At 39.8% G+C, this 24,433-nt stretch overlaps 1 protein-coding gene across 1 annotated transcript in view; it reads right to left on the reverse strand.

Moving 5' to 3' along the window:
- Positions 1 to 19,355, reverse strand: part of LOC138607219 (uncharacterized) — an 83,453-nt gene extending 64,098 nt beyond the window's left edge. Inside the window, exons 1-3 of the mRNA XM_069679796.1 lie at positions 19,123 to 19,355; positions 12,628 to 12,749; positions 6,449 to 6,496 (exon numbers count right to left, since the gene is read on the reverse strand). Of these exons, the coding sequence (XP_069535897.1) occupies positions 6,449 to 6,496; positions 12,628 to 12,749; positions 19,123 to 19,180 (228 nt within the window). The 5' untranslated portion in view covers positions 19,181 to 19,355. The remainder of the gene's footprint in view (positions 1 to 6,448; positions 6,497 to 12,627; positions 12,750 to 19,122) is intronic.
- Between the last annotated feature and the right edge of the window lie 5,078 nt (positions 19,356 to 24,433).

Consider the following 24,433-nt stretch of genomic DNA (forward strand, 5'->3'; position numbering starts at 1 on the left):
TGATTTCTGTTTTATTACTTTAATTGCACACTGAATTTTGAAGCTGGTTCATCTGAGTTACAATGTCCATAAAACACCGCTCGTTTCTTAACAAAGACACAAATCCCAGACTGTGAGCTCGAGCTGTAAAATGCGACACATGAAAAGTTTAATAAATCTTCAATATTCATTTGGCAGAATTTTTTGTCCACAGTCACACACATGTAGTACAATGTAAGCCGAGTAGATCAATAAATCAAATCATAGTATTACACAATTTGTGTGTAAAAATGTGAAAAATGGTTGAAATGTTCAATAAATAGCCACTTTTGTCTCAAAATTCCAGCCACTATAGCTTGGAAAACAATTACATCATATCTTTTCAAATTATAACTCCCATGTCAAGTTAACATAAATTCTTTAAGAAATTTAACCTGCCAATTTTCTGCTTTCTGCTTTACTGTGATTGAAACAAGTCAGAGTAAAACAAATGCTCAATCAGACCTGAGACCTCTCTCTGCAGAGAGGGTGAACATGTACAAACATTTATAATGTAGCTGCTCCTTTTAGAGTTTTGCTGTAAGAAGCTTATAAGTGAAACACAAAAGCTTGTCTGAAGTCACTAAGAAGATTCCATTATTCTATTAATAAGTTATTAGTGTTTAATTATTGGTTTAAAAATTGGAGCTTTTGGTTAAATGTGTGTTGCATGCTTTGTATTTTGTACTACATTTTGTTTTTTACTCTGCATTTTTATGCATTCTAAAATTCCCTGAGCAAAACATGCGTTTAGGTGCAACAGTAAAATCGCAAAGGTTATCCGAAATGGACATGGTTCGAGCAGTTAAATGAACAGATGTGGTTGTAATATCTGAAACGTGGCTCCAAAATATCATGTGAGGGTTTTTAGTCTGAATAAATCTGAAAGCAACTGAAAATTCTGACTTTAAGTGGGCTCTGTGTAACTGTTGTTGGGTGTCATAGGCCTCCATCTGCTTTAAACAAGGCGTTACAGTCTTTGATGCACCTTTTGTCCAGATGGAAAAGTGATGATAGCTCCAGCTGAACTGGGGTCATCTTAAGGAAGTATCTGATCATTTCAGGTCTTTTTATGATTCCAGATTCTAACTGTTCCTCATACATTTTCAGAAATGAACCTTCTGGAACATGAGTGACCCGAAATTGAAACCCTGCGCCATTTGTAACAGCAAACTTAAATTAATAAAATTATTAATGTGAATGTGCTTTATCTTGAGTTTTTAAATGTGACTGTGACTAGCATACAGCTTAAATTTGATGTGAAGACAGCCTGGACATTTTTACATTTACACAGGACCCTTTATACGGTAAAGGTGCGTTATAAGCCCTGGTTTCCCCCTGTAGTAGCAGCTATTCATGAGCATGACTTGGCATGGGCTAAGGCAAGGACAACAAGTTACACCACTGATTAGCTGGTTTTTAGACAACTAAGAGGCAAACGGCCATCTTTTATCAATAAAGGCAAATCAGAACAGAACTCTACATGTTGATTGATTACGATGTTTCATATTTACCTGGTTTTGCCACTGCCTCCCTGAGCTGAATCGTAGATGGTCTCCTTTTATTTTCCATGTGTACCTATCTATCTATCTATCTATCTATCTATCTTGCTCAGCTCAGGAAAGGAGAGTGTTCACAGATATATAGCAAAATGTTGACATGCCCTGCATCGTTGTCTAAAATCTACATTCTTTGTATTTGTATCCAGAAGTTGAATGGTTGTTTCAGTAAATATCTTGTAATATGCTAAAATTATCAGACATTTCTGACACAAGTCATTTTCAGGCGATGAACAAGTAAGACTTGCCACGTTACTCACTGTTATAGGCCTTGTTTTCTGTTAAAAAACACTATTTAATTTAAAACTAGATATCTATTAGAAAAGTGAAGCGGCACTGTCAAAGTTAAATTACAAACAAGACGTAAAAAGCTATTTTCTTTTCAAAACAGAACTATAATGGCTCCTACAGTTATCGGGTAAGGAATCCCCACTGGTACCAAGAATAACTATTTTTTATTAAGAGTGCATCATTAGACACAGTCTGTCCTCCTGACTTCAGCTCTGTGTTGGACATGGGCTAATCAGGGCCAAGGAAGAGAGCTACGAATCTCTTCCCCCCTTCACAACTCCCCACCAATGTCTTCTCCACCGGACTCCAATCAAAGGGAGCAGAGGCCATTAGGCGGCTCTGGACCTCCTTTTCTTTATAATTACACCCTCCTGGACTGACCGAGCACCAGCTAGCCCTCTGCTATTTGCGGTAATTAGTCCAGAATGTGAGCTGTCAACATGCAAAAAAATCGTGCCAGTAGGCCCACAATGCCACAGCCACCCCCACTGTGTTCAACAACAAGCACCTAGCCCAGGCCACTGGAATGCATTAACTTTCCCCTCTCTTTTTTTCCCTCGGCGACTCATGTCAAATCCAGGTCCCTCAGAACAAAATCTTAATAATTAACTGGCAAATTTTAACATGATTGCTTGTGACACACCTACTCTGGTAATTATTGCTTTGAGGCCATGTGCTAATGAAATTAATGCATTCATTGCCCCAACAAATTAGCATAACTCATACAAATGGCCCACATTTGAAACCCTGCTGCAAGAGGGGAAGACAACATACAGGAGGAGCAGCATCAACAAGAATAAAAAAGTAAAAACAAAATGTCTGGCACTTTGAATTAGAGACTGTATGATGAGCACTGCTCAGGTCTTAATGGCTAAATCCTCTTAATGTTAACCAAGGGTGATTGCAGAAATGCATTAAAGAGTGATAGCAGCACAGGACCAAATGATTATCACTACCATCATTACAGTCATTGCTGATCTACATATACATCCCTCTATGGAAAATATTAAATGACCGTGCCAGTGCAGACATTAAAATGTTATTATACTGATGCATTAACTTACTGCAGCAAAGTCCCTATCAATACACAGAAGAAGCTTCACAACAATAATTCTAAATGGCACAGCTGCCACTCGCAGCATTCACCAGTCCTGCCACTAACCCCGTCCATGGCTGTTTGGTCTCTCAGTGGGAAGTCTCTCAGACATTTACTGCTCCGCATTAATAATTGATGACGATGCCATCGGTACAATGGACCAAGACAAGTGCAACAGTCAGTCTGAGCTAGTGAGGAAGTGGAAGAAATGTCCCCTCTTAGGTAAAAGACGAGCAGATGAGGGTGTAACACCTAAAAAATGTGTTTGCCTGCAGCCAAATACTGTCAGGGAAACACAAAAAAATGAAATGCATTCAAACAACACTGAGTTATATTATAACAATCAGGTGAGAGTCTGCAGGCTAGCATGACAGCTTAAGGCCGCTTTCCACAACCTCTCTTGATATATAACTGGGACCACATTTTACACAGCAAATCAGAAACTACAGCACAGAATATTTTAAAGTTTGGTCCAGTGTATAATATTTGGTAAATTATAACAGTGCAGAATGTCATGGCTTAGTGTTGAGCTGAAATGTAAAACCCTTTTTGATCACAAATCAGTGTAATGTTGTAATATCGGGGGTCTCCACGGATCAGTAGAGTTGCAAATAAGACTCGAAGCGACTCGCTACCGTCACGCTGCACGTTTATTGTATGCAGGGAAGCTCAAACATTCTTCACGTCGCTGCAGACGTACTGGGTGAGAGGAGAAAGGAACATAAAATCATAATGTTCAAACGTTCAGTCAAGCAGCGGGTGGTCCCCGAAGGTAACTCTTGACTGACCCCATTCTGACCTTGTTACGTACCCACGTTAGCTAAGTCACCATGGTAACCGACATAAACAAATATAATCTAAAGACACAGTACACAAAGGGTGATCATTACAACGTGTAACCAATGTTATTTTTTCCCTTGTTTGTCTTCGGTTACAATTGGAAATACCAAAAAAGGGTATCTAAGTTTAATTCACTTGCCTGCGTTAACAAGGCCCCTGTATATATATGTGATTTTTTACATCGAACTGATGATGTTGATTCTGTCATCTAAATTATGTAATGGCTGGTTCAAACATTTTTGAAAAGTTTTGTAACATGTATGGAGTTTAAATGGCCACACAGGAAAGTTAATCAGCTTGGGCAGGTGTTGCTAACTGATTTCTGTTAGCCTCGCCATCACCATCTCTGGACCCCTGACACAAAGCAAGCTAGCTAGACCTGCTCCTTTATGTGACCCAAGACAAACACAACAGTTGTTGAAAAATATATAAGAAAAGTTATTGCTAATGGAATTCAATACTAGCTAAGTTTTAAAGCTAGGCTAACTAGCGTGCACCTTTTGAGTGGAAGCTAACTAGACTAGCTAGGCTAACTAGGGGATATAGGCTACTTGTCAGAAAGTGAAATCTAGCAAGCAATTAGCACATCTAACCATCTTACACTTTCTAAGTGGTACACAAACTTAACAGCACAATGGGTCCCTCCAATCATAGACCGTTATAAAGGGATAGGCATTGTGAATGACTATGAATTGATAACCAATGGTGTGTTGGTTTCTTTCAATAGGCTCTGGACCTCCTTTTCTTTATAATTACACCCTCCTGGACTGACCGAGCACCAGCTAGCTCCTCGAATCAGAACGTTCCGACCTCCGTTCAACAAACGAGCATTATAAAAGTAATTTTCTTGAGGACTTTTTACTAATCTGCATCATAATGTTCTTTTTCTGTAAACAATGCAGCAGGCGGAAAAGGAAGTTGTTTATCGCCAACTGCCGGCTACATGCCCCGACATGTTCACTGTTGTGTCCGAAGGCTATATTGCCGTCAGACTATAGCTGATGGGATCGGAGATTGGTCGCACACCACCAAAGAACTTACAACCCTGGCACTCCAATTTTAGTCACCCACTCCGAAGGAAAACATGCACTGTAAGGCAGGAGGCTTAACTGCTGTTTTTACGAATATGTCTCGTACCCTCTCTACAACTCTCTGTAGTGTTTTCTAAATAAGCACCTTTAATGATTGCAGAGAACAAACCTCATGCCAACTCTTTCATACAGAAACACAATAAGTACAATAAGTACATTGTGCAAAAAAACGTTTGTGGGTTATGTTAGGTATCTGACAAAAATTAGGCCACGTTCCTTAGATGCGTCAGTGGCTTTGTGTAAGCTAAGATTTTAACGTTAATGTCACATAATGCACATGACTTAAAAGATGATAATGTTGACCTTGAGGATTTGAATTTCAGCCTGTTTCAAAGACGACCTAAACGGTCATTTTTTTATTCTCCAAAAATGCTTGAATCCTCTGTTATAGGCTATAAAAGCATGTGCTCAAAAAACCTACTCATCACCAGGATCTCCAGCTGTAGCGTATGTAACAAAGACATGTTGCTGTCTATGAAAAAAACACACACACAATTTCCTAGATGAATAAAAGTCAGCGGAGACTTCCTTTCACACTAAATGTTTCATTTAACTTTCATCGGTGTGTGTCTGTGTCTGTGTGTGTGTGTCTGTGTGTGTGTGTGTGTGGAAAATTTCATGTTTAAAATATCTTAAAATCCTGAAAGGTCGTTGTCAGAGTTACTGTGACATTTTCTTCCACAGAGTGGATCCCTCTCATACATACACACAAGCACAGACAGCAAAGATCACATTTTCAACCCGCTGCTGTAGAGCAAACAATGAATAAAACAGTCAGTCGCCAGCTTTTGATGCTTTGACCCACAGCACAAGCATGAATACATACAACACATCAACAGCATACTCTCTAATCTCAGATGGTTAGTAATGTGGCCACCTTGTCCAGCTTGCAACCCCATCTGTGATGACACATCAGCTCCACCATTTCATACGAATAAACCCACAAACGCAAGACACAACGTGTTGATGGAAAATTTGCATTAGGAATGTACCACAGGAAAGCGTGATTAATTTGTGCTCATGAAATGAATACAGATTTTGTCATTACATGGCTTATATCCTTTGCCAAATATTGTAATGTTTCTCCCTTCTTCTGCGCAGCGAGTGTTCTGCTGCAATAATAAGGAATAAAAGACAGCTTACAGCTCATAAGCAACACAACTGCTCGCAAATCAGCTAAATCACAGAGCAAAACAAAGACCTGATTGCTCATTAGTATTATGGATCTGCTCTGTTTAAATCTGTTCTGTGAGATGCAGCCACTGTTTAATGACTTAAATGGTCTTTGGTTTAATGCTTGCTACGTACATTTGACACAGGAAGATTAAAGAATGAGACATCATCAAATGTCTCATTGGATTTTTTATAAATCCTTCGGAGGTTTCTTCCTTTTTTCACTTGTTAAATAGAGTTTTTTGTGGATGTTTTCCTTCATCCAGATTGAAGGTTTAAGAAAGAGGAAAGAGAACGTTGCACTCTGAAGAGATGAAAAGCCTTCTGAGGCAAATTATGATTTCTATTTAAGTAAACTTTGACTTGATTAAGACACTTACCTTGGCTTTGCAGACAATGCATCGCAGCTTGTCTTCACTCCCACATCCCTGATAAAAAAAACAACAGTATTTAAAAGTAATTTAGTGACAGTAAACCATCAAACAACAGCTCGAAACCTTTTGTAGAATATCATGGATGAGACACAACTAATTTGCTTGTGTTTTGATCAATATAGTAATTATGGTTCTGTGCAAAAATTGATGCAACTTTAAGTTAAAGGTGAATTATGCCTAACAATGCTAATCTAATTACAGAGCTGAACAACTTTTGTAGAACGGTGGCCCTGAGGTCACAAAAGATTTCAAAAACCAACAAGAGAAAACACAACATTTCACCAAACACAGCAGCCAAAGAAACGAATGCAGCATTTCTCAAAACAAAGAAAAAAACATGACGAGGTTTCATGAAAGACAAAACACGACAACATTCCACCAAAAAATAACTTAAGAGAAAACACGACAACTCAGATTCTAAAGAGAAAACACATTTAACAAAACAACAGTCATGAGTTATTCTTGTTTAGTTCAGAGATGCTCAGATATCATTTCCTGTTTTAATTTGTAATTTACTTCCCTTGCGATGTTCTACTTCCTGCCTTGGTGTGTTTTCCCGCTTGTTTGATCATGTGCCCTGCCTTTATTGCTTTCACATGCCCCTTGATTGTCTCATATTATCTAACTATATACTGTATACTGCATACTGCGTTCAGCTGTACTATGTAGTACGGAGCTGTTCAAATATATTTTGCAATAAGCAACGCCAGGTGTCAGTTTCCAGTTTAGGACAGTGGAAATAAACAATAGCCTACCAAAAGCAAACCGCCGCTTCTTTAGCTACAGTGCCCCCTTCTGCTCTTCAGGAATGCTGCTGCCATTTCAATGGCTGTTGTGACGTTTCAGCGCTTTGCATTGTGGGATACAGTAGGCGAGGTAGACTGGTCCGATTTTCCGAATCAGTACGACATCCGGGTATTTTTGGCATACTGCACATTTTGCTTATCTTTGCACATTACATACTACATTTTGGCCAAATCAGTACATGCTGCTAGTAAAGTATGGCATCTTGAACACAGCCTTTGTCTCTGTGCTAGTTCGTCTTAGTCAATATCCGTGAAACCTTATGTCAACCCTCTTGGTAAACCTTCTTCAAGTCACCGTTTTTTCTCCTGTGGACTACTTAAGTTAGGTTTCTGGACTCCTGAGATTTCTCCCTGTGGCTCGTTGTGTTTTCTCCCTTTTCTAGGATTTTAAGGACCTTTTGTTGGACTTTTGCCTGCATCTGGGTCCTCTCCCTTTCTGTCTGAACTCCAAACGTGACAAAAGCAACTAAAAAGAAAAACATTAACAGAAAGCAACAACACTGAAAGCACGACACTGGCAGAACATTTTATATTGTTGTGTTTTCTAAAATGTTGTTTTTTTGTTTCTATGTCCTTAATTTTGTCCCATGTGGTTTCGTTCTGCACCTCCAGGCCACCATAGGATGGAGTTTTCAATAGTTAGACATACCCTGCATATGTAGATGTTGTTTTAATGCATGCACTTAATGTTCCACTTCACGTGACAGAAGTGCATTTGAAACAAAAATAACATGTTGACAATAATCTTCAAGCTGGTGCTAACTATCTGAAGATGCCATTAACAAGAAAAAGCATTTGTACAAACACAAACTGCCAAAGCCGCTACTAATATGCATGGCATGTAGGAGCCCACTTTGATAGATGTTAATGGCATATAATTATAGAACACTGCTATTAGGCAATGTGATTTTATAAAGAGGACCATTGCCCCTGGCACTGTGGCCTGATTGCTGTGAGTGTTGGGCTAATGAATGTAAACCAAGTCTGTTTGCAGTGATGAGAGTTATCAAGCCATGAGAGAGGGAGAGAGACACGGAGCGAGAGAGGGTAAGCGGAGTGGGGGTGGAGGGGGGATTAACTCACTATTCACACTACTTGCAATTAAAGGAAAGTATAAGCATGCACACTCACTGTCAAGGGCATGCTACTGATGTACACACATGCACAAAACAAAACGTCACACATGAAGTCACAAATCAAAGCTTAAGTTAGCGACTAAGTTCGTAGCATTTTAAAAAGCTGTCTTCTCAATCCCTTTCTCCTACAACTATGTGTTTTATTTCAGGGGGATTGAATTACAGCACTTTTTTTGCAGAATACTATTACCATTAACTTCAAAAGATTGAAACCAGATGTAATAAAGTGGGAAACATATTTATCTGTTGGTAAAGCGACTGTATAGCATTACTTTCTAAAAGCCAGCGTCTTTGCTCTGTATTGTCTCAAGCCGTCATTGGGTTGGGCAGTGAGACACACCAGGCCACACTCCGGCTGGTGCGGTGCGAGCCATACAGTCCTCCCATGCCCTTGTACTTTGTGCTGCGAGGGTTTCACCCCTCTAGGAATGCACTCCCTATAATGAGGGTCAGGGGTCAAAGTGCTGCCTCGCCTGGAGGCCGGGATCTCCTAGGCACACTCAGTCACTGACTCTGTCCCTATATTTAAATCCTGCCTCAGGACATGTTTTTCAAAGGGCATCTCCTAACTAGTTCCTGGTTACTAATTAGTTTTGTGCTATGCTATTTGTCTTTGGGAACCTGGGAAGCAGAGGGCGGGGGGTACAAATGAGGCAGTCTAAAAAAAGATAGCGTATGGTTAGCCTCAGTGCAGATGATAATCGTTCAGATAGTCCTCTGCTGCGAACACGCTCAAGCATGCATCAACAGTTGTGGAAATGAACGCCAGTGCTGTTTTGCTGTGTTTGATTCAGCGTGCCCGCTGTTTAGTGACAACATCTGTGTGATGCTGCTGCGGGTGAAATTAAATAAAGACGTGGAATTTGGCCTTTTGTGTTCGAGCTGCTTTTAGGAGTGCTAACGGTGCATGCTATCACTCCCAGCTGGCTAGCTCGCTCCCTCTCTCTGTCTCTCTCGCAAGTCAAATCATTATTGGATTACATTTTCTGGCTTCATAAAATGCGGTTAAGAGGCACTTTAGACATATGTGCATGACCTGCTTTCCAGAGATGGCTATCAGAGCAAAAGTGACAGGTCAATTGCTGATTTCTGCTCTGTAAAAGGGAAAGGGGCTCCCTACCCTGAGCACTCTAAAAGGTCGCACACTCTCTCTCCCTCTCTCTTTCACTCTGTCTGCCTCTCTCACACACAAAAAAAGCTAAAGTAGTCTTGTAGCATCAGCACACACACTCAGCAGAGAGCGCGGTTCTGTGTGTGTGCGTGTGTGTCTGCTTCATGAGTGCAAGCTTGTGTGTCTGTATATAATTGTATAGTGGGAAGACACACACTTAATGGAAGTGGCTCTTCACTCTGACAGCTGGGTGGTGCAGATGAAAGGTCTGCTGTAGCATGTTGTCTACCACTTGTGGAGTATCAAAAGAGACCCAAAGCTCACAGGAGTGTACGACACAACAGAAAGCATTTTAACAGCAGCCGCACATTTGATCCAAATTATCACATCAATCCCAGCAGAGATAATAACCAACTTGTGCTATGTATAGTATATCAACTTACAGATGCTGTGGGTTCTGAAACACAATTAGATCTAGATGTTGTTATTTAGAGTTGCTGTTACCATATATTGAAGCAGGCATAAGAACAGATATTGTACAGTCCATAAGTGCATAAGTGACACAGATTGACTGAAATTACATTTTCTCTGGCCCTCAAGTCAAAGCGAGGTTGAGCAATTTAGTATTGCAGTTCCATAATGCAAAAACTTGAGATACATGTAATGGTCAAAACATTGTGGTCGAAATTGTTACAGCAGATTTCTAGATATTGTGACCTTAAAGGTAAATTTTGGTATTTTAGACCTTGGTCGACATAATTTGGGGTCGAAAGTTTTAGAATTGTTCCAGAAATCACTTCAGGCATCAGGCGTGAGACGAGCTTGTTTCTAAAAGTGAAGCCAAAACCTCTCTATCGCCCCCTGCTGACTGGCTGCAGTATAGGTCATAAAGCCCGCCTCCTCCATGTTAACAGATGGGACATGAGTCAAACTATAAAATCAAAATACACGCCAGATACATTTTTCTCAATCATGGTTTCTGTCATTATAGTTAGTTCTTATCATGCTGATTTATGTCCAAGTATTCATTTTTCTGACAAGTGTATTTTTAATTAGTTATTTGATGCTGTAAAAAGGATGACTGACAGCTCTGTTGACAAATCCGGCTCCTGCAGCCGATCGGTTCTGGCTTAGCAGACTAGACGAGGAACGGTGAGAGGAGATGTAACAAAAACAATCACTACAGTCATTGAAGTTTCGATACCTGTGAACGCTAACCTCAGACCAACACAGAGAAGCTGTTCTGCTGTTAAGCATGCCGGTGAGCGGGATCCTTGCTGTTTTTTCGGTAAGTTAAGTGTGTGTTTGGGTTAGCGGAAGTGGCTACGGCGCCGCCACCCGCTGATCTCTACTGCACAGTCACAAGATGGCAGATGCCTATCACAGGGGCTATTTTGGCATCACTTTCGTACAATTGGAGCAGATGGAGACGCGTCGTCCATCTATGTATACAGTCATTGGTTAAAACTGACAAATGGAAGGATTGATACAGAGACAGATGTTTTTGTTCAGAAAAGATAATTTTTTTAGGCACCAGACTCAATTGTCAAAAACAGTAGTTTTAGCAGGCAGAACACAGATGTTTACTCAATATTAACTACAGTTAATCTGTTTCTAGCTCTGTTTTGGTCTCCACCAACTCCTGAGAAACATATATGTTGTATGTTTATTTTCTCCTCATTTAATCATTTTTAATGATTTCAATTCCCTTACCCTTTATGCTGTTTCCTCTCTGCCATGTTTAAACATGTTAACATCTTTTGTCCTATTGCTTTACCTTCACATGGACTAACTTTGTATTGTCTTGCTGTGTCAGCCATGTTGCCTGGGTTCTTTTGTTACCCACTGTGCTCATGATTGCTTCTTTGTCAAAGCACTTGACTTGCTTTCAAAGGTGCTATATAAATAAAAAGAAAGTTATTATATGGTTGTTCAAAGCTCAATGCTCTGCTATATGACAGCAAGTCCCTAACTTTTTTGGTCTGCTGTTTCATGTTCATAGTTTATGGTTGTTGTTTTTTTCAGCTGCCTGCTGCTACTAAAAATCATTGGTAAGAACGGTAAACAAAAACAGGAACGTAAAACCAAAATAATTTGCAACAAAACAATGAAAAAGAGGCAAAAAAGCTCTTAGAGCCGAAGGAATCGCAAAGTCTGGTGGTAAGTCTCTGATGGCACCTGACTACAAGTGACCCTTTTCATATTACACATTACTTGTTCCATTGTTCATATGTAAATGGCTTAGTGCAGCATTAAATAGCAGAATACTTTATGCTCAATGGACGGCGTGGACAAGTTCATTTTCTCGTCATGTGACATGAAAACTAATTTGCATAGAGAGGAGAGTTCGTATGAAAAATTGCAGCAGAGGTGTAAAATTTGGCAGTTAATTTACATTTGAACATCAACACACCTCTTCCCTCTTTCTTTTTATTACTTTTTACTTATGGGAAAATACTCATACAGAGGCAATTATATTTTTACCATTCTGGCAGCAGCAGCAGCAGTTGGCTGGGAATTAATGAAGGAAGAGTAATTAGCATGAGGAACAATAAGCTCTATGACTGAACAGGAAGAGAGATGTATGCCACCTACATAAAACTTACACTTCATTAACCAAGAAGAGTGTAAAGTGCAAAAACACCATATTAGTGACCGCTGTATCAATACAACTGCTGCTTTCAAAGAGTGCTACAGCTGTTAATGAGCAGCTTTGCGTTACGTGACAGGTGTCAGGTGCACAATAGCTTCCTGGATTTCTTCCAGTCCATTATGAAGTACTTCTCACTGTTTCAGCCCCTGTGTTTCAACTCCATAACGATGACGTCTTATCATTGTTAGCAACCCTCATTAAAATTAATTGGTATTGCTATTTGAAAGAAAGCTCATTACCTTAAGGCAAACAGCATGTTTTGTCTCAATAAGGAATGCTAACACGGCAAACACGTTCATTCAGTGTTAGAAATCCAACACAGACATTTTTCATTCCTCACATTCTGGTAAAAGGCTGATGAGGGAGAGCAGCCACACTGAAATTCAGAATATCAAGGTTCCAAACATAGTCTCTCTTACCCTCTGGATCCATGTGGACAGACACACGTGATGGGCAAGTAAATTCTTGCAGTCACAGAAATTCCTCAGTGGGTCACTGGCTTTAAGTTCAACATCCCTGCATATAAAGCACTCCGACGTCTCTGCAGAAGAAGAGAAGACAGAGGTTATGAATGGTTTAGCACTGTTTCACATCTCAGGACAGTCTGAGAATCACACTCAGATTCATTGCTGGTCAGGAAATTGTTAATTGACTCACAATTGCCACTTATACTGCAACTTATTTCCCCATTACAGAGCTCAGAACACACTCTTCAGCTCCCTCGAGCATTAACGCTTTGTTTTGTTCCCAGGGTGAGTGTGGCAAAGCGAACCTGGGCTTTAAAGGTAATTGTACCAGGTTGACATTCAATGACAAGAAAATCAACACTGTTGTGCAAAGGTGAGAGTGACAATAACAAATTCAGTTTAAATATTTAATGATTATTTTCACCTGCTGGAATCTTGTTTAATCTTTGGTTTGTTTACTTCTTTGCTAATGTTGCCATTATTTGATTTACGTGCAGAATAGGAAGCGGGGATACATTTCCTTTTTTCATTTTGTCACTAAACCAAAATAATCTATTTTTTATTCAAACCATTAGAGATAACATGCATTTCTGCATGAAGAAACATTTCTATATTTTGAGAAAGATTTTTAAAGTAAAGTAAAATATTAACCGAAAGCTTTGCAAGATAATTTTGCACACTGTCACAGATATCAGAGAGAGGGAGACATCAAACTGAATTTTCCATAACTGCACATTTTCTTAGGACTTACAGTATATCTATCTGGGTTTGGTATAAAGTATAAAGAAATTCTTCCAACACCAGCACCATTAGGGGCCTGCGTCCACTAACAGTGTTTCTTGTGCTGGCAGCACCTATTTTCTGTACATAACTTATGCAGTTCAGTGTTTTCATCGCATAAACGCCCTCAGTATCAGCTGTGTTTTGTCGCTGCGCACTCAATTGAAAACAGTTAAACTTTTGGAAAACTGCTAGGTTCGTCAACGTCACTTCTCCCTCACCAACCAATCAAATTAAAGAAGGGGCGGGACTTACATATCAACTTTGTCAACACCAATGGCGGAGGAGATGCTAATCCTTTCGTTTTTTCGAGGGCACAATTTGCAGGTGTAGAGCTGCTGTTAATGCCAGGACACGATTCCTTTTGTTTGTTTTTACGTTTTCTTTGTTACATTTCCTGGAATAAAATCAAATATTAAGAATACAGAACAATTTAAAAAAGGCTTAACAGTCACTACCAAGGGATGTGGAAGTGCTGCCAGAAAATATTCATAACCTAGCAACAGCGCTGAAATTGAGGTCGTGGGCGCTGTCAGTGCTGAAAAGGCTGTTAGTGGACACAGGCCCTTATTTGACAAAGCTGATGGCCCAGAGGAACTACAGGCTATTTCAGCTTCTTGTCTCTGCCTTTGATTGTTTTGCAAACCAGCCACATTTCAAACAGTGAAAATCTCTAACAAAAACAAGACTGCAGAGGAGGATACATTTTGCTGGCTCAGATGTTCAGCTGTATTCAGTCAAGCCCAAGTATAAGGTCAAAGAAATCCAGCGTGGCCAAGGTTGGGCTGCTTGTGTGCAATGCATCATGGTATATGTAGGCAATGCTGGTACAGCTCTGTGAGTAGAAGAACTTTCTCTATCAATATAGCACACACTGAGAAATGTATTACTAGAATGTTAACATTAACCATCGACACTGATGGGACATCCACATAAAAAGTGGTAAAATTTCCCTCTGAGCTTTTACTGCTTTGCCATGAATAAACAATGAGGAAGTGTTTGGAGATTATAATCACAGGCCTTAAAATGGAACACTGGATTGCTTTTGATAAGTAGTAGGGATCCACCGATAGGACTTTTTTTCAGAACAAGTACAAGTACTTACATTTGGGTACTTGCCGATACCGAGTACTGATATGAGTACTTAATAATATCATTACAGTTCTCATAATGACTTTAAAAACATGTTTCATTTTCATCAGATGTTCCTCACTGTCTGACTGTTACAAAGTCAATAGACAAAATGATGCAACTGCAACTGTTGCTGACACTTCAACACTCAACTTTGCTTATCCGCCGGCCTGCTTAACTAAAGGGAGGCTAATATCAAGCCATGAAGTGGTATTCGGGTGTGGTACTCATCGCAGTTTTACAAGTACGTATACAAGTACCTGATACTGGTGCATCCCTAATAAGTAGCAATACATGAAAATACATATAATCTGATTCCATAAAGAGATAACACAATAAACTACAAGCTGTGCCATGCAGACATCATAAATGGGTAAATATGTCTTATGACTCCAACTACATGGAGTTTTCACCATTTTAGTGGCAGGTTCAACCAACAAACACTAAAGCTTAACTCAACTTCACCATGTACAGCAGCTCACTTGTTTTTCTATTATTAGTGCATCGGGTACAGTGAGTTAATAAGAAGCTTTTTGTTAAAATCAGCTGCCTGCTGCAGCAGGGGAAGAGGTTGAAGAGAGAAGTGAAACCAAATTTAGAGAAGTGTGAGGTCTTTGTATCAAAAACAATGAACTGAAAGATGCTAAAAGCTGCAGGAGAGCAAGAAAATCATTTGACCTTGTGTTGGGATAAACATACTATGGCAGTTTTCAGTGTCTCTATGCCCAGTTAAACTTATGTAAGATTAGGTTATCTGTTTGACAACAGGCTGACGAATGATCTGACATTAATTGTTAACATCAATACATTGTTTTTCTGCCTTTATAACACACAACATCTGCTTTGAACTCTGCTTAATATCTTGCAGTCAAATCTGGCGCAGTTCAATTAGCGGTGGACATAAAAGGTAAGCAGTGGAATATTTCATGCGCTAGCTGCAGGGTATGTGGTTGTAGCCCAGGGCTGGGGTTAGCCACAAGATCCCTTCACAACCAGCATCGCTGATTTCAACCAGCAAACTTCACCAGTATCTCCGTCAGCGATGATTTTTGAAGCTAATTATTGGACAGTAGCTAGAAGCCAGATCTAAACACATCTGGAGACAGCAGTGAGGGCTAGCTGTCATCTGCTCGCTCGCCTCAATGGAGAATAAACTGCTGCCTCAGAAGCTCCTGTCTCTTTTGGGCCTCTCGTTGAACCAGATTGCTTCAGGTGAAAATCTATCTTCAGATGAAAAAACTTTTAATCAAAGGATGTTTTTTAATGTAGCCCATCAGGTTCTGTGTAAGCACATTTTATCACTGACCAGGCACATATCTCACCTTGCATTAATATCTGTGAGACAAGCTGAGAAACAGAGAAGCCAGACAAACTTTTTCTTTCTCCACACAGAGTTAAGTTGGGTCAAAAATCAGGCATTTTTAGCTAAATCTGTGGCGTCTGGCTGCCACTTCCTTTACCTTCCTGTTCCCTACACCAACCACCTGGCATACTAATGGAAATCAGCCCAGCGAGGTACTTTCCAAACACCACTGTGTGTCAAAATTCATCTGTTTGCTTCCTTTCCATCTGCCTGTCGAACAAAATATCAGGTTTAGTTGGTTTTCACTCATTGTCAAAACAACTTTGTGTGTGTAGAGGAGTTTGCAGAAAATAATGGAGCTAGCAGAGACAAACATATAGAGTATGACAGTGTAGCTAACAGGCAGTGTGCGTGCTTCAACAGCCTGACCAAAAATATTTCCAAATATACTGTGATGGCAGGTTCACCAATTATACCCACAAGTCCTTTTTAACATTTCATTCCCCCGAATCTGTACTGCTTTTACGATCATTATGGCAAGCCCTGAGGCACTTCTGGAGCTAAATAACGGATGTGCTGCTGCTGCTGGGAAAATAACTAGAAAACAACATTACAACAGAGATGTAAACACGCTGCGCCGTCAATCGAAGCCGAGCTGACATGACTGCGTGATCTGTGACTCCCATAATTAACTGTCAGCTGTGTCAGTGTTCGGGAGCGTTTCACATGAAGGTGAGTGCTCGACTAACTGGCTGAAGTCAACCTCTCTGCTCGTTTTAGCAGCGAACAAAACTTCCTCCACGCAGCAGCTCCAGGCTGTGTTGTTTCCATACACAGAGATGATTTACTAAAGCAAAGTTCGTCACTTGTAGATGCTGATCTCCCGTTATCACAGAGGAGAATGTACCAACACGAACCTCGTCAAAAGCTCTGTTTGTTCTGCTTCTACTGTCTGGAAATGTCTACAGCTGTGGGCTGAATGACTCATATGAAAGTAATTGACAGAAGGACAGACGCTATAATCTCAACAGTAGCAGTTAGTAACTGTACAGTACACTATACAGTAAACAAATGAGGAAAATGCCAGATTGAGATAATTTAATTGTCCGTTGCATTGCTAACGACCTCATTAGCTAAAGAATGATGGGAAATCAGCATGGTCCAGGCGAGGAACCGCCTGTGTGACAGCCATCTGGCTACAATGGGGGGTGGGGTTGAGTGGGGGTTGGGGAGATGGTAAGTTAACACCACGGCCGTCATGAATTTCAAGCACAGGCCAAGAGCACCTCTAGATGGAAGAAGGGAAAGGTGTTGTACTAACACGTATGGATTGTAATGTAATTTTTCTGTCATGTTTTCTGAACTATAAAGTGACCCAAGTAGATCCAACACTCTCAGTCTGATGTCTTGATCCACTTCATATCTTTTGATATTCTAACTGATATTGAGGTATAAGGAGGAAAATAAAGACTGGGAAACAGGCTTCACATTTCTATAATGTAGATTTCTATCATCTACAGCAGGTCATTAAATAACACTACATTATATTTCAAATGAATGTATAAGTGAATATTTCTTAGTGCAGTGGTTCTCAGCTGGTCTTGCCTCAGGACCCACCACCACCTCCTTAATGACTAATCCCAACCCAAATTTCTGAACATTTTCAACAACTCAAATGTATGTAATGAGAAACGGTGCATTTTGGACCTGAGACGGATCAAAACATCACAAAACACAGCAGTGTAATAGTCGAGGAAAACGACCGACAGAATAAACTCATGATAAATGCAACTCCTGTAGGGCTCAAGAATGTAAATGTAACTATAGCTGGGATTACCCAGTCAGTGCATACATGGAGTGTGAACAAACTACACTAACTGCACGCACGTCAAAGGAAACCCATGTCCTTCAAAATAAAAGCGCAGCAGACGTTTTGCCACAACTTTTTTTTTCAAGCACACATCCACGACCCACTGAAGACAGCTCCGTGACCCACTTCTGGGTCACGAGTTTGTCTCCCCAGTTGAGAACCACACTCTTAGTGGACTTAGGCATGTATTTATCAAGTATCATATAGTCTAACTTTCTATACATGGTCTGAGTTTATTAAAATAAAGTGTTTTTTTGTGATTGAAACTTGTGCAGGATGCGACCCTGCAGAAAATCTTGTCCTCACAACCTTTAAATAACTAGTAAAATGCAGCTCTGCAAAGGGTTGAATTAGGTCTGCAATAACAGGAGTTTCAGCAGTAGTAATTTAAACTTTGATAGCTCATTTAGGACACCAGCTAACACACAGGTTCATGAATTCCTTAAATCTGTATTTATGCAAATTTACATTTACTTATTTGTTTATTTGAAATAACGGTCCATGTGCCGATAATGTTTGAGAGATACAGTGTGACCGTATTTTAAGAGTGTGTTTTCAAATACTTGGTAAAGGCACAAAAATTACAAAGGCTTCTCACCACTATTAGATCTAAAATTAAAAAGCTGCAGAAATGCTGCAGAGTATTTTAGCACAGTTTCAAAACAAAGCTCCCTCCATACTAACACCAGAAAACACAAATCTTATGACCATTTGCTTGCACTTAGTGTCGAATCCAAGAAGCACTTTTTTCCACCCTTTGTTACTAAGAGCAAGTTTTCAAAGTGAAACAGAAACCAAAATGAGGTCAGCAGCGCTTCTAAATGTCTCTGTTTAAAGGGTTCAAACCGCATGCATGGTGGGCTTAAGCCTAGCACAAGTTATGCATATTACAAGGGAAAGTTCTCGGGTAAGGAAGGTGTGGACGAAGCCGAATATTACCCCCACTTATAGGGCATATGTAAGTAAAATGACACTTTAGCTAGTACGTCTGGTACTTCCGTACAGATGTGAAACTTAAACTCAAAGCAGAGACCTGGATCTTTTCATTTTCAACATATTACTATCTTTACTTAGACCGTCCCGGCCCAGTTTGTCACACATACTTTGTGACATTTGTAACCTCCGAGTGGAAGCTGAGACCGGGCTTCTGACATCACTTTTCAGACGTGGGAAGTTTCTTCCATGCCCACAGAGGACAGTTTGAGTGGAATCTCTCACAGTCGGAAAGGTTTTATGTTACGATAGATAAACCAAACTTAATATAAAAAGTTGACTGCTACCTATAACGTACTGCATAAAAATATACATTTCAGAGTGAAATTGTTGTTCCATGTGAAATAGAAAGTAACACTTTCATACATACCTATGCACAAACTTCTGCACGAGTCAGCTGGAGACAGTGATTGGTATTCACTGCCCATGTTTCAGTCTCTGCTGTGGCTGTGAGACGACTTCTTTCACTCACTCCTGAGGATTTCAAGATTCCAGCTGTTTGCCTCACTTCCTGTTAACATTCCTCTGTTCTCTCCCGCTGGGGCTGGATGAACAGTTAAGAGACAAAAGAATGCGTCAAAACAGAAGTTTAGTACTGTTTACCTACACTTTCTACTACTGCACCGACAGTCAGCTGAAAGCTCTGTGTTTTTGTTTATGAGGAAGTGGTAACAGTGAACAGCCAATCACAACAGCACACTCGGGCACGTCACAACAGGAAGCCACATGGCACAGGAGGAAAAAGGAAACCTGAGAGAACATGCAGCATTCTCTATCAAGACGACCTAAAAATAGAACGTGTGAGTGATAAAGACTGGGATGTGAATTTCATTTCATTAAAGCACCCGCACGGCTTTGTTTATGGGAAAACAGTTAAAGGCTGGAAATCTTTCAAAATAAAGGAGAAGCATGTAACAGTAGAGTCTGTTCTGCTGAAACAACACTGTGTTGCAACAAACCATCATGAATGCTCACTGCTCGGAAATGACTAACAGATTTTGGAATTTCCCAATCTTCTTGGTGTTGACTGAACACACACACCAAAGGAAATTTCCCCAATTACAGTTGTTGCATTTCTTTGTAACATTCCACCTTACGCTTTTAGGTTACCTGTTGTATAGATAGCTTGTGTTGATATGGAAAAAATGAGTCACTAGTTAATAATCATGAAATAATTTCAGGCATATCTTAAAGCTTAGAATGATCTTGTGGAAGGTTTAATGTAAGTAAAAATGATACGGGCTGGCTCGTATGATTGGAGTCAGGTTGGACTCACTGGGGGATGTGGTGGAGAGATGCACACTGAAGAAGGTTGAGGCCCTTCTAAACAACACGGATCATCCACTTCATAACACCTTGATGGACCAAAGAAACAGCGGTGGTGGACGGCTCCTCTCTCTTCGCTGCAGGACGGAGAGATATAGAAGATCTTTTGTACCCACAGCCATCAGACTTTTTAATTCTTTAGTAAATAGTAGATGAGATGCCAGACAAATGAATTTCCCTTTGGGGATCAATAAAGTTATTATTGTTATTGTTATCGCTACCCCTGTTTCTGACTCTTCTATCTCCTCTCAACAAAAGCATTAAAGGCCAAAAAACTAATTCCTAATATATAAAAAAACATATAAATTATACAGAGAAATAGGGTTATCCCCCCTTTGTGCACTGGCACTTAAAACAAGCACTTTAAAGGAACAAAGCAGACAGTATTGTTACAGTGTGTTGTGGAGAGTATCTGTCAGTGGTTGCCTTTGTGTTTATTAAAATAATAACACCATTTATAAAGCACTTCTTAAAATTACAATGTGCTCTACAGACAGACAGTAATTTAAAAGTAAAAAAATTCCAAAATGCAAAAGATGAAATGTGATAATATATTAAATAATAACAAATATCATTCAGCTAAGAGATAGCCATGGGATATTGCCACGGCGCCATTTGGACTTCTTGTTTGCCACAACTAGAATGATAAAAACAGTAAACAGTGACTCAGTCAAACATGACCATATTGGCATGTATAATTTAATATTCATCTCTCGTTTGATTACTCTTAACTTAAGAAGGTAGCCTCAAATTTATGTCTGCCACAGCAAAAACATTACCCTGCATTGGCTTATTTCATTCCCTGATAACGTTACAGTGTTTAACTCATTGTCTGATGAGAGAAAAAAAAAACCTTTTTGTGAAACCACAACAAGTATAAAATTGCATAAACTCATTGATGTGACAGCATGTTTCAACTGCCATTGTGTCGTTCCAGCGCTTTGCATTGTGGGATACAGTAGGCCGAGGTAGACTGGTCCGATGCATACTGGAGATTTTTTTTCCAACATCCGGGTATTTTTGGCATACTGCACATTTTGCTTTTGTTTGCATACTGCACACTACACTTTGGCCAAATCAGTACGTGCTGCTGGTATATTAAGGCATTTCAAACACAGCCAAGCTTTTGCCAGTTCTCACCGTGGTCATACGATTTTCACATCTTATATTTTGCACAAACCTTTGATAGAAACATGAATATGATATAATATTGCAACAAATTCAGTGATAATGTCCTGTTTCTATTTTATGAATTCGGGTTGTTTTATTTTGGTTGATGTTGCAGCATAATTTTGGGCCATTGTGGCAGTGCTAATTGGCTTACTAATGAAGACATATACAGTATTAACCTTGAAATAAAGAACCCTTGTGTATATCTGCTCTGCATGCGCTACATCAGTGGTGCTCAACCTCTTTCTGTGTGTACTCCTTATCATCTAGTTTATGGAATAGCTGTTTCTGCTAGCCGGAGCCATCTCCAGAACAAGAACTCCAAATAAACAAAAAAATCCTTGAAGTTGTGGGGATGGCATAGGTCTATACTCTGCCTAATTAAATGGCACGTCTCCCTCTATTCATGAAAAGCACTTATTAAAACAAGCATTCACATCCAATCCACTAGATAAATGACTTTACACCAAGTGCCATGAAGCCCATTAAATTGCTTCTTTAGAGATGGATCAGGTCCAAACACACAATCAAAGGATTTCACTGGGATTATCTCAGATTAGAAACACTCAGGGACGAATGAGGAGATGACAGGATATCATACATTGAAAGGATAAATTAGCAGGCACATACCAGACCAAATTTGTGATGGGTGTTAGGGAATAAAGAGCGGGGGAAAAGATTGAGTGCTAAAAAGAAAGGAGCAGCTCTTTAGATTTTTAGTAAAGCGAGTGATACATGGCCAAAGTAAACCACAGTAAAAGCTTTTCCCTCTCCCTCTAAAACCTCCTGCCATGTAAATAAAGCCCACATCAGGGAGAGAATCAAACACTAAAGACGAATAATTGGACACAAAGTAGCTCGTGAGAGATTTATCTTTTAGTTTATGACCTGATGGTGTTACAGTGAAAAAACATACTTTGTTTAAGAAGCTTTTTTACACATTATGATACCTTTAAGGACGTTTTCAAACCCACTCAAGTCTGGCAAACATTTTAAAGTGGATGTAAAGTCATTGCTCAAAGTGAGAAGGGATTTATGAAATACAGTCGTTGCATCATGTAGTATTCTTTGGATTCACATAGTTCAACATGATCGTGTGGCTGACCAGTTACTGTTTGTTATGATACAATTATTAAGCTGAAAAAAGAGATTGGAAGTATTTTTGTCTAACAAACATCTCTTTGATCTTAATTCTTGTCTGAACTGTCTCTTTCAGAAGTTGTGAACAATCCTCAGCTCTTGACTTTTTCAGCTACATATAAAAAAATATTGATCACCGTGGGTGAAAAGGCCTTTGGCAATTCCTTTAAAAAATGCCGCTCTACAGAATTTGCAATAAACCAAACCGTTTTAACCAAACATGAAAAATGTGAGCTTAATGTTAAAATCAAAAGTGGCCTTTTCTGCATGGTAGATATTTTAGTTCCTCTCTGATTTGAATATTTCAAAGTAAAGTAAAGCAGGCCTAGTGCTGATAAAACACTTTTCAGGAGGATAAATAATGTAGGCAGTGGTTAGCGTTAGCATGTACTTCTTTGCATATTTTAAAACCAATGAGGACCTTCGTTCTATCGCATTAAAGGAAGGCTTTCGCTTTCTCCCAGACAGTAATAAAAAGGTATTTTAGAGGGTTTGCACATTAAAGAAAAGTGACCTATGAACTCAACATAATCTTCTCTGTCATGTGCTCACTTGTCAAGATCTTTTTCCTTTGTGCTATAACTCGATGGCATGGACGGAGGAAAGCAATACTGTACCTGCAGGGCCTGCTGAAAGCCCAAAAGCTCAATTCATCTCCTCTTTGATCTGTTTCATCGTCTTTAATGATGAATGATGTGACTTACAGGTTGTCTTTGTGAAGGATTTCCTTTGAGTTTCTCCGCTATGGACTAAAAGTTCTTAGGTTCACTATCTGCTAAACTGTAGCGCTATATTTGGATGTTTAAACTTGGCTAAAGACCAGAGGATGATTGGTGCTGCAGATACAGAATAATACAGCTACATTTACAGAATAGAAATAATTTGTCTCACCCTTTATGTTTAGTTTGAAGTTAAAAAAAACAAAAAATAAGAAAGTATAAAATGTGATGTTACTCGGGGCTGTAATATTGATTAGCATTACGAGCTAGCAGGTCGCTAGCAAGGCCTTTCCTTCTTCGCTTTTTCCTCAAACTTTCACTGGTGCAAACCACCGTTCTTTACATCTACAAAAGTGCTTGTTTTAGTTAAAACCATTGACTATATAAAAAGATGGACGCCATAACCAATGACTGTATATATAGATGGACAACGCGTCTCCATCTGCTCCCATTGTACGAAATTGATGCCAAAATAGCCCCTGTGATAGGCGCTGCCATCTTGTGATGGTGACGATATACGGAGCCAGAGTCTGCGCAGTAGAGATCGGCGAGTGAAGCGGCCGTAGCCACTTCCGCTAACCCAAACACACACTTAACTTACCGAAAAAACAGCAAGGATCCCGCACACCGGCGTGTTTAACAGCAGAACAGTGTCTTTGTGTTGGTCTGAGGTTAACGTTCACAGGTATGGAAACTTCAATGACTATAGTGATTGTTTTAGTTACGTTTCCACTCGCGGATCGTCCTCCGCTCTACTCACCCAGAACTGATTGGCTGCATGAGCCAAATTTGTCAACAGAGCTGTCAATCATCATTTTGAGAGCATCAAATAACTGTTTTAGTTAGCAGAAGTGGCTGCTGAGGCTCCACCTGGCGATCTCTACTAAGAAACTCTTGCTCCAAATGACGTCACCATCGCAAGATGTCAGCGCTCGCCTTGGGGGCTATTTTGACATCAATTTCGTACAATGAGAGCAGATGGAAATACGTCATCCATCTATACATTCATTGGTTCTAACAAGGTGGTTGAACAGCAAATTATCGCAAGACATTCAGTTAGGACACAACAAAAGCAGCACCATTGAGCTTCCCCCTTCATTTTCACTCGCATCCCAGTTTGCTGTTTTCTGATCGGTGTTGGAGAAAGTGGTTGTTGACATCGTTACTGTCATTGTACTTATCTATTGACATGAGCCAAGACTGTGCAAGAGCAAAATCATGAAAAAAGTAATTCCGTGTTTAGTTTGAACCTAATTTAATTTTCAATTTCCAACAGGCGTTATCAATGGACTCAAAAAAACAAAGAATGATCTATCAGATTCCAAG

Source organism: Semicossyphus pulcher, unplaced genomic scaffold (genome assembly GCF_022749685.1).
Source record: "Semicossyphus pulcher isolate SPU_LCO1_2020_fin unplaced genomic scaffold, fSemPul1.0.p SCAF_4, whole genome shotgun sequence".
NCBI lineage: Eukaryota > Metazoa > Chordata > Actinopteri > Labriformes > Labridae > Semicossyphus > Semicossyphus pulcher.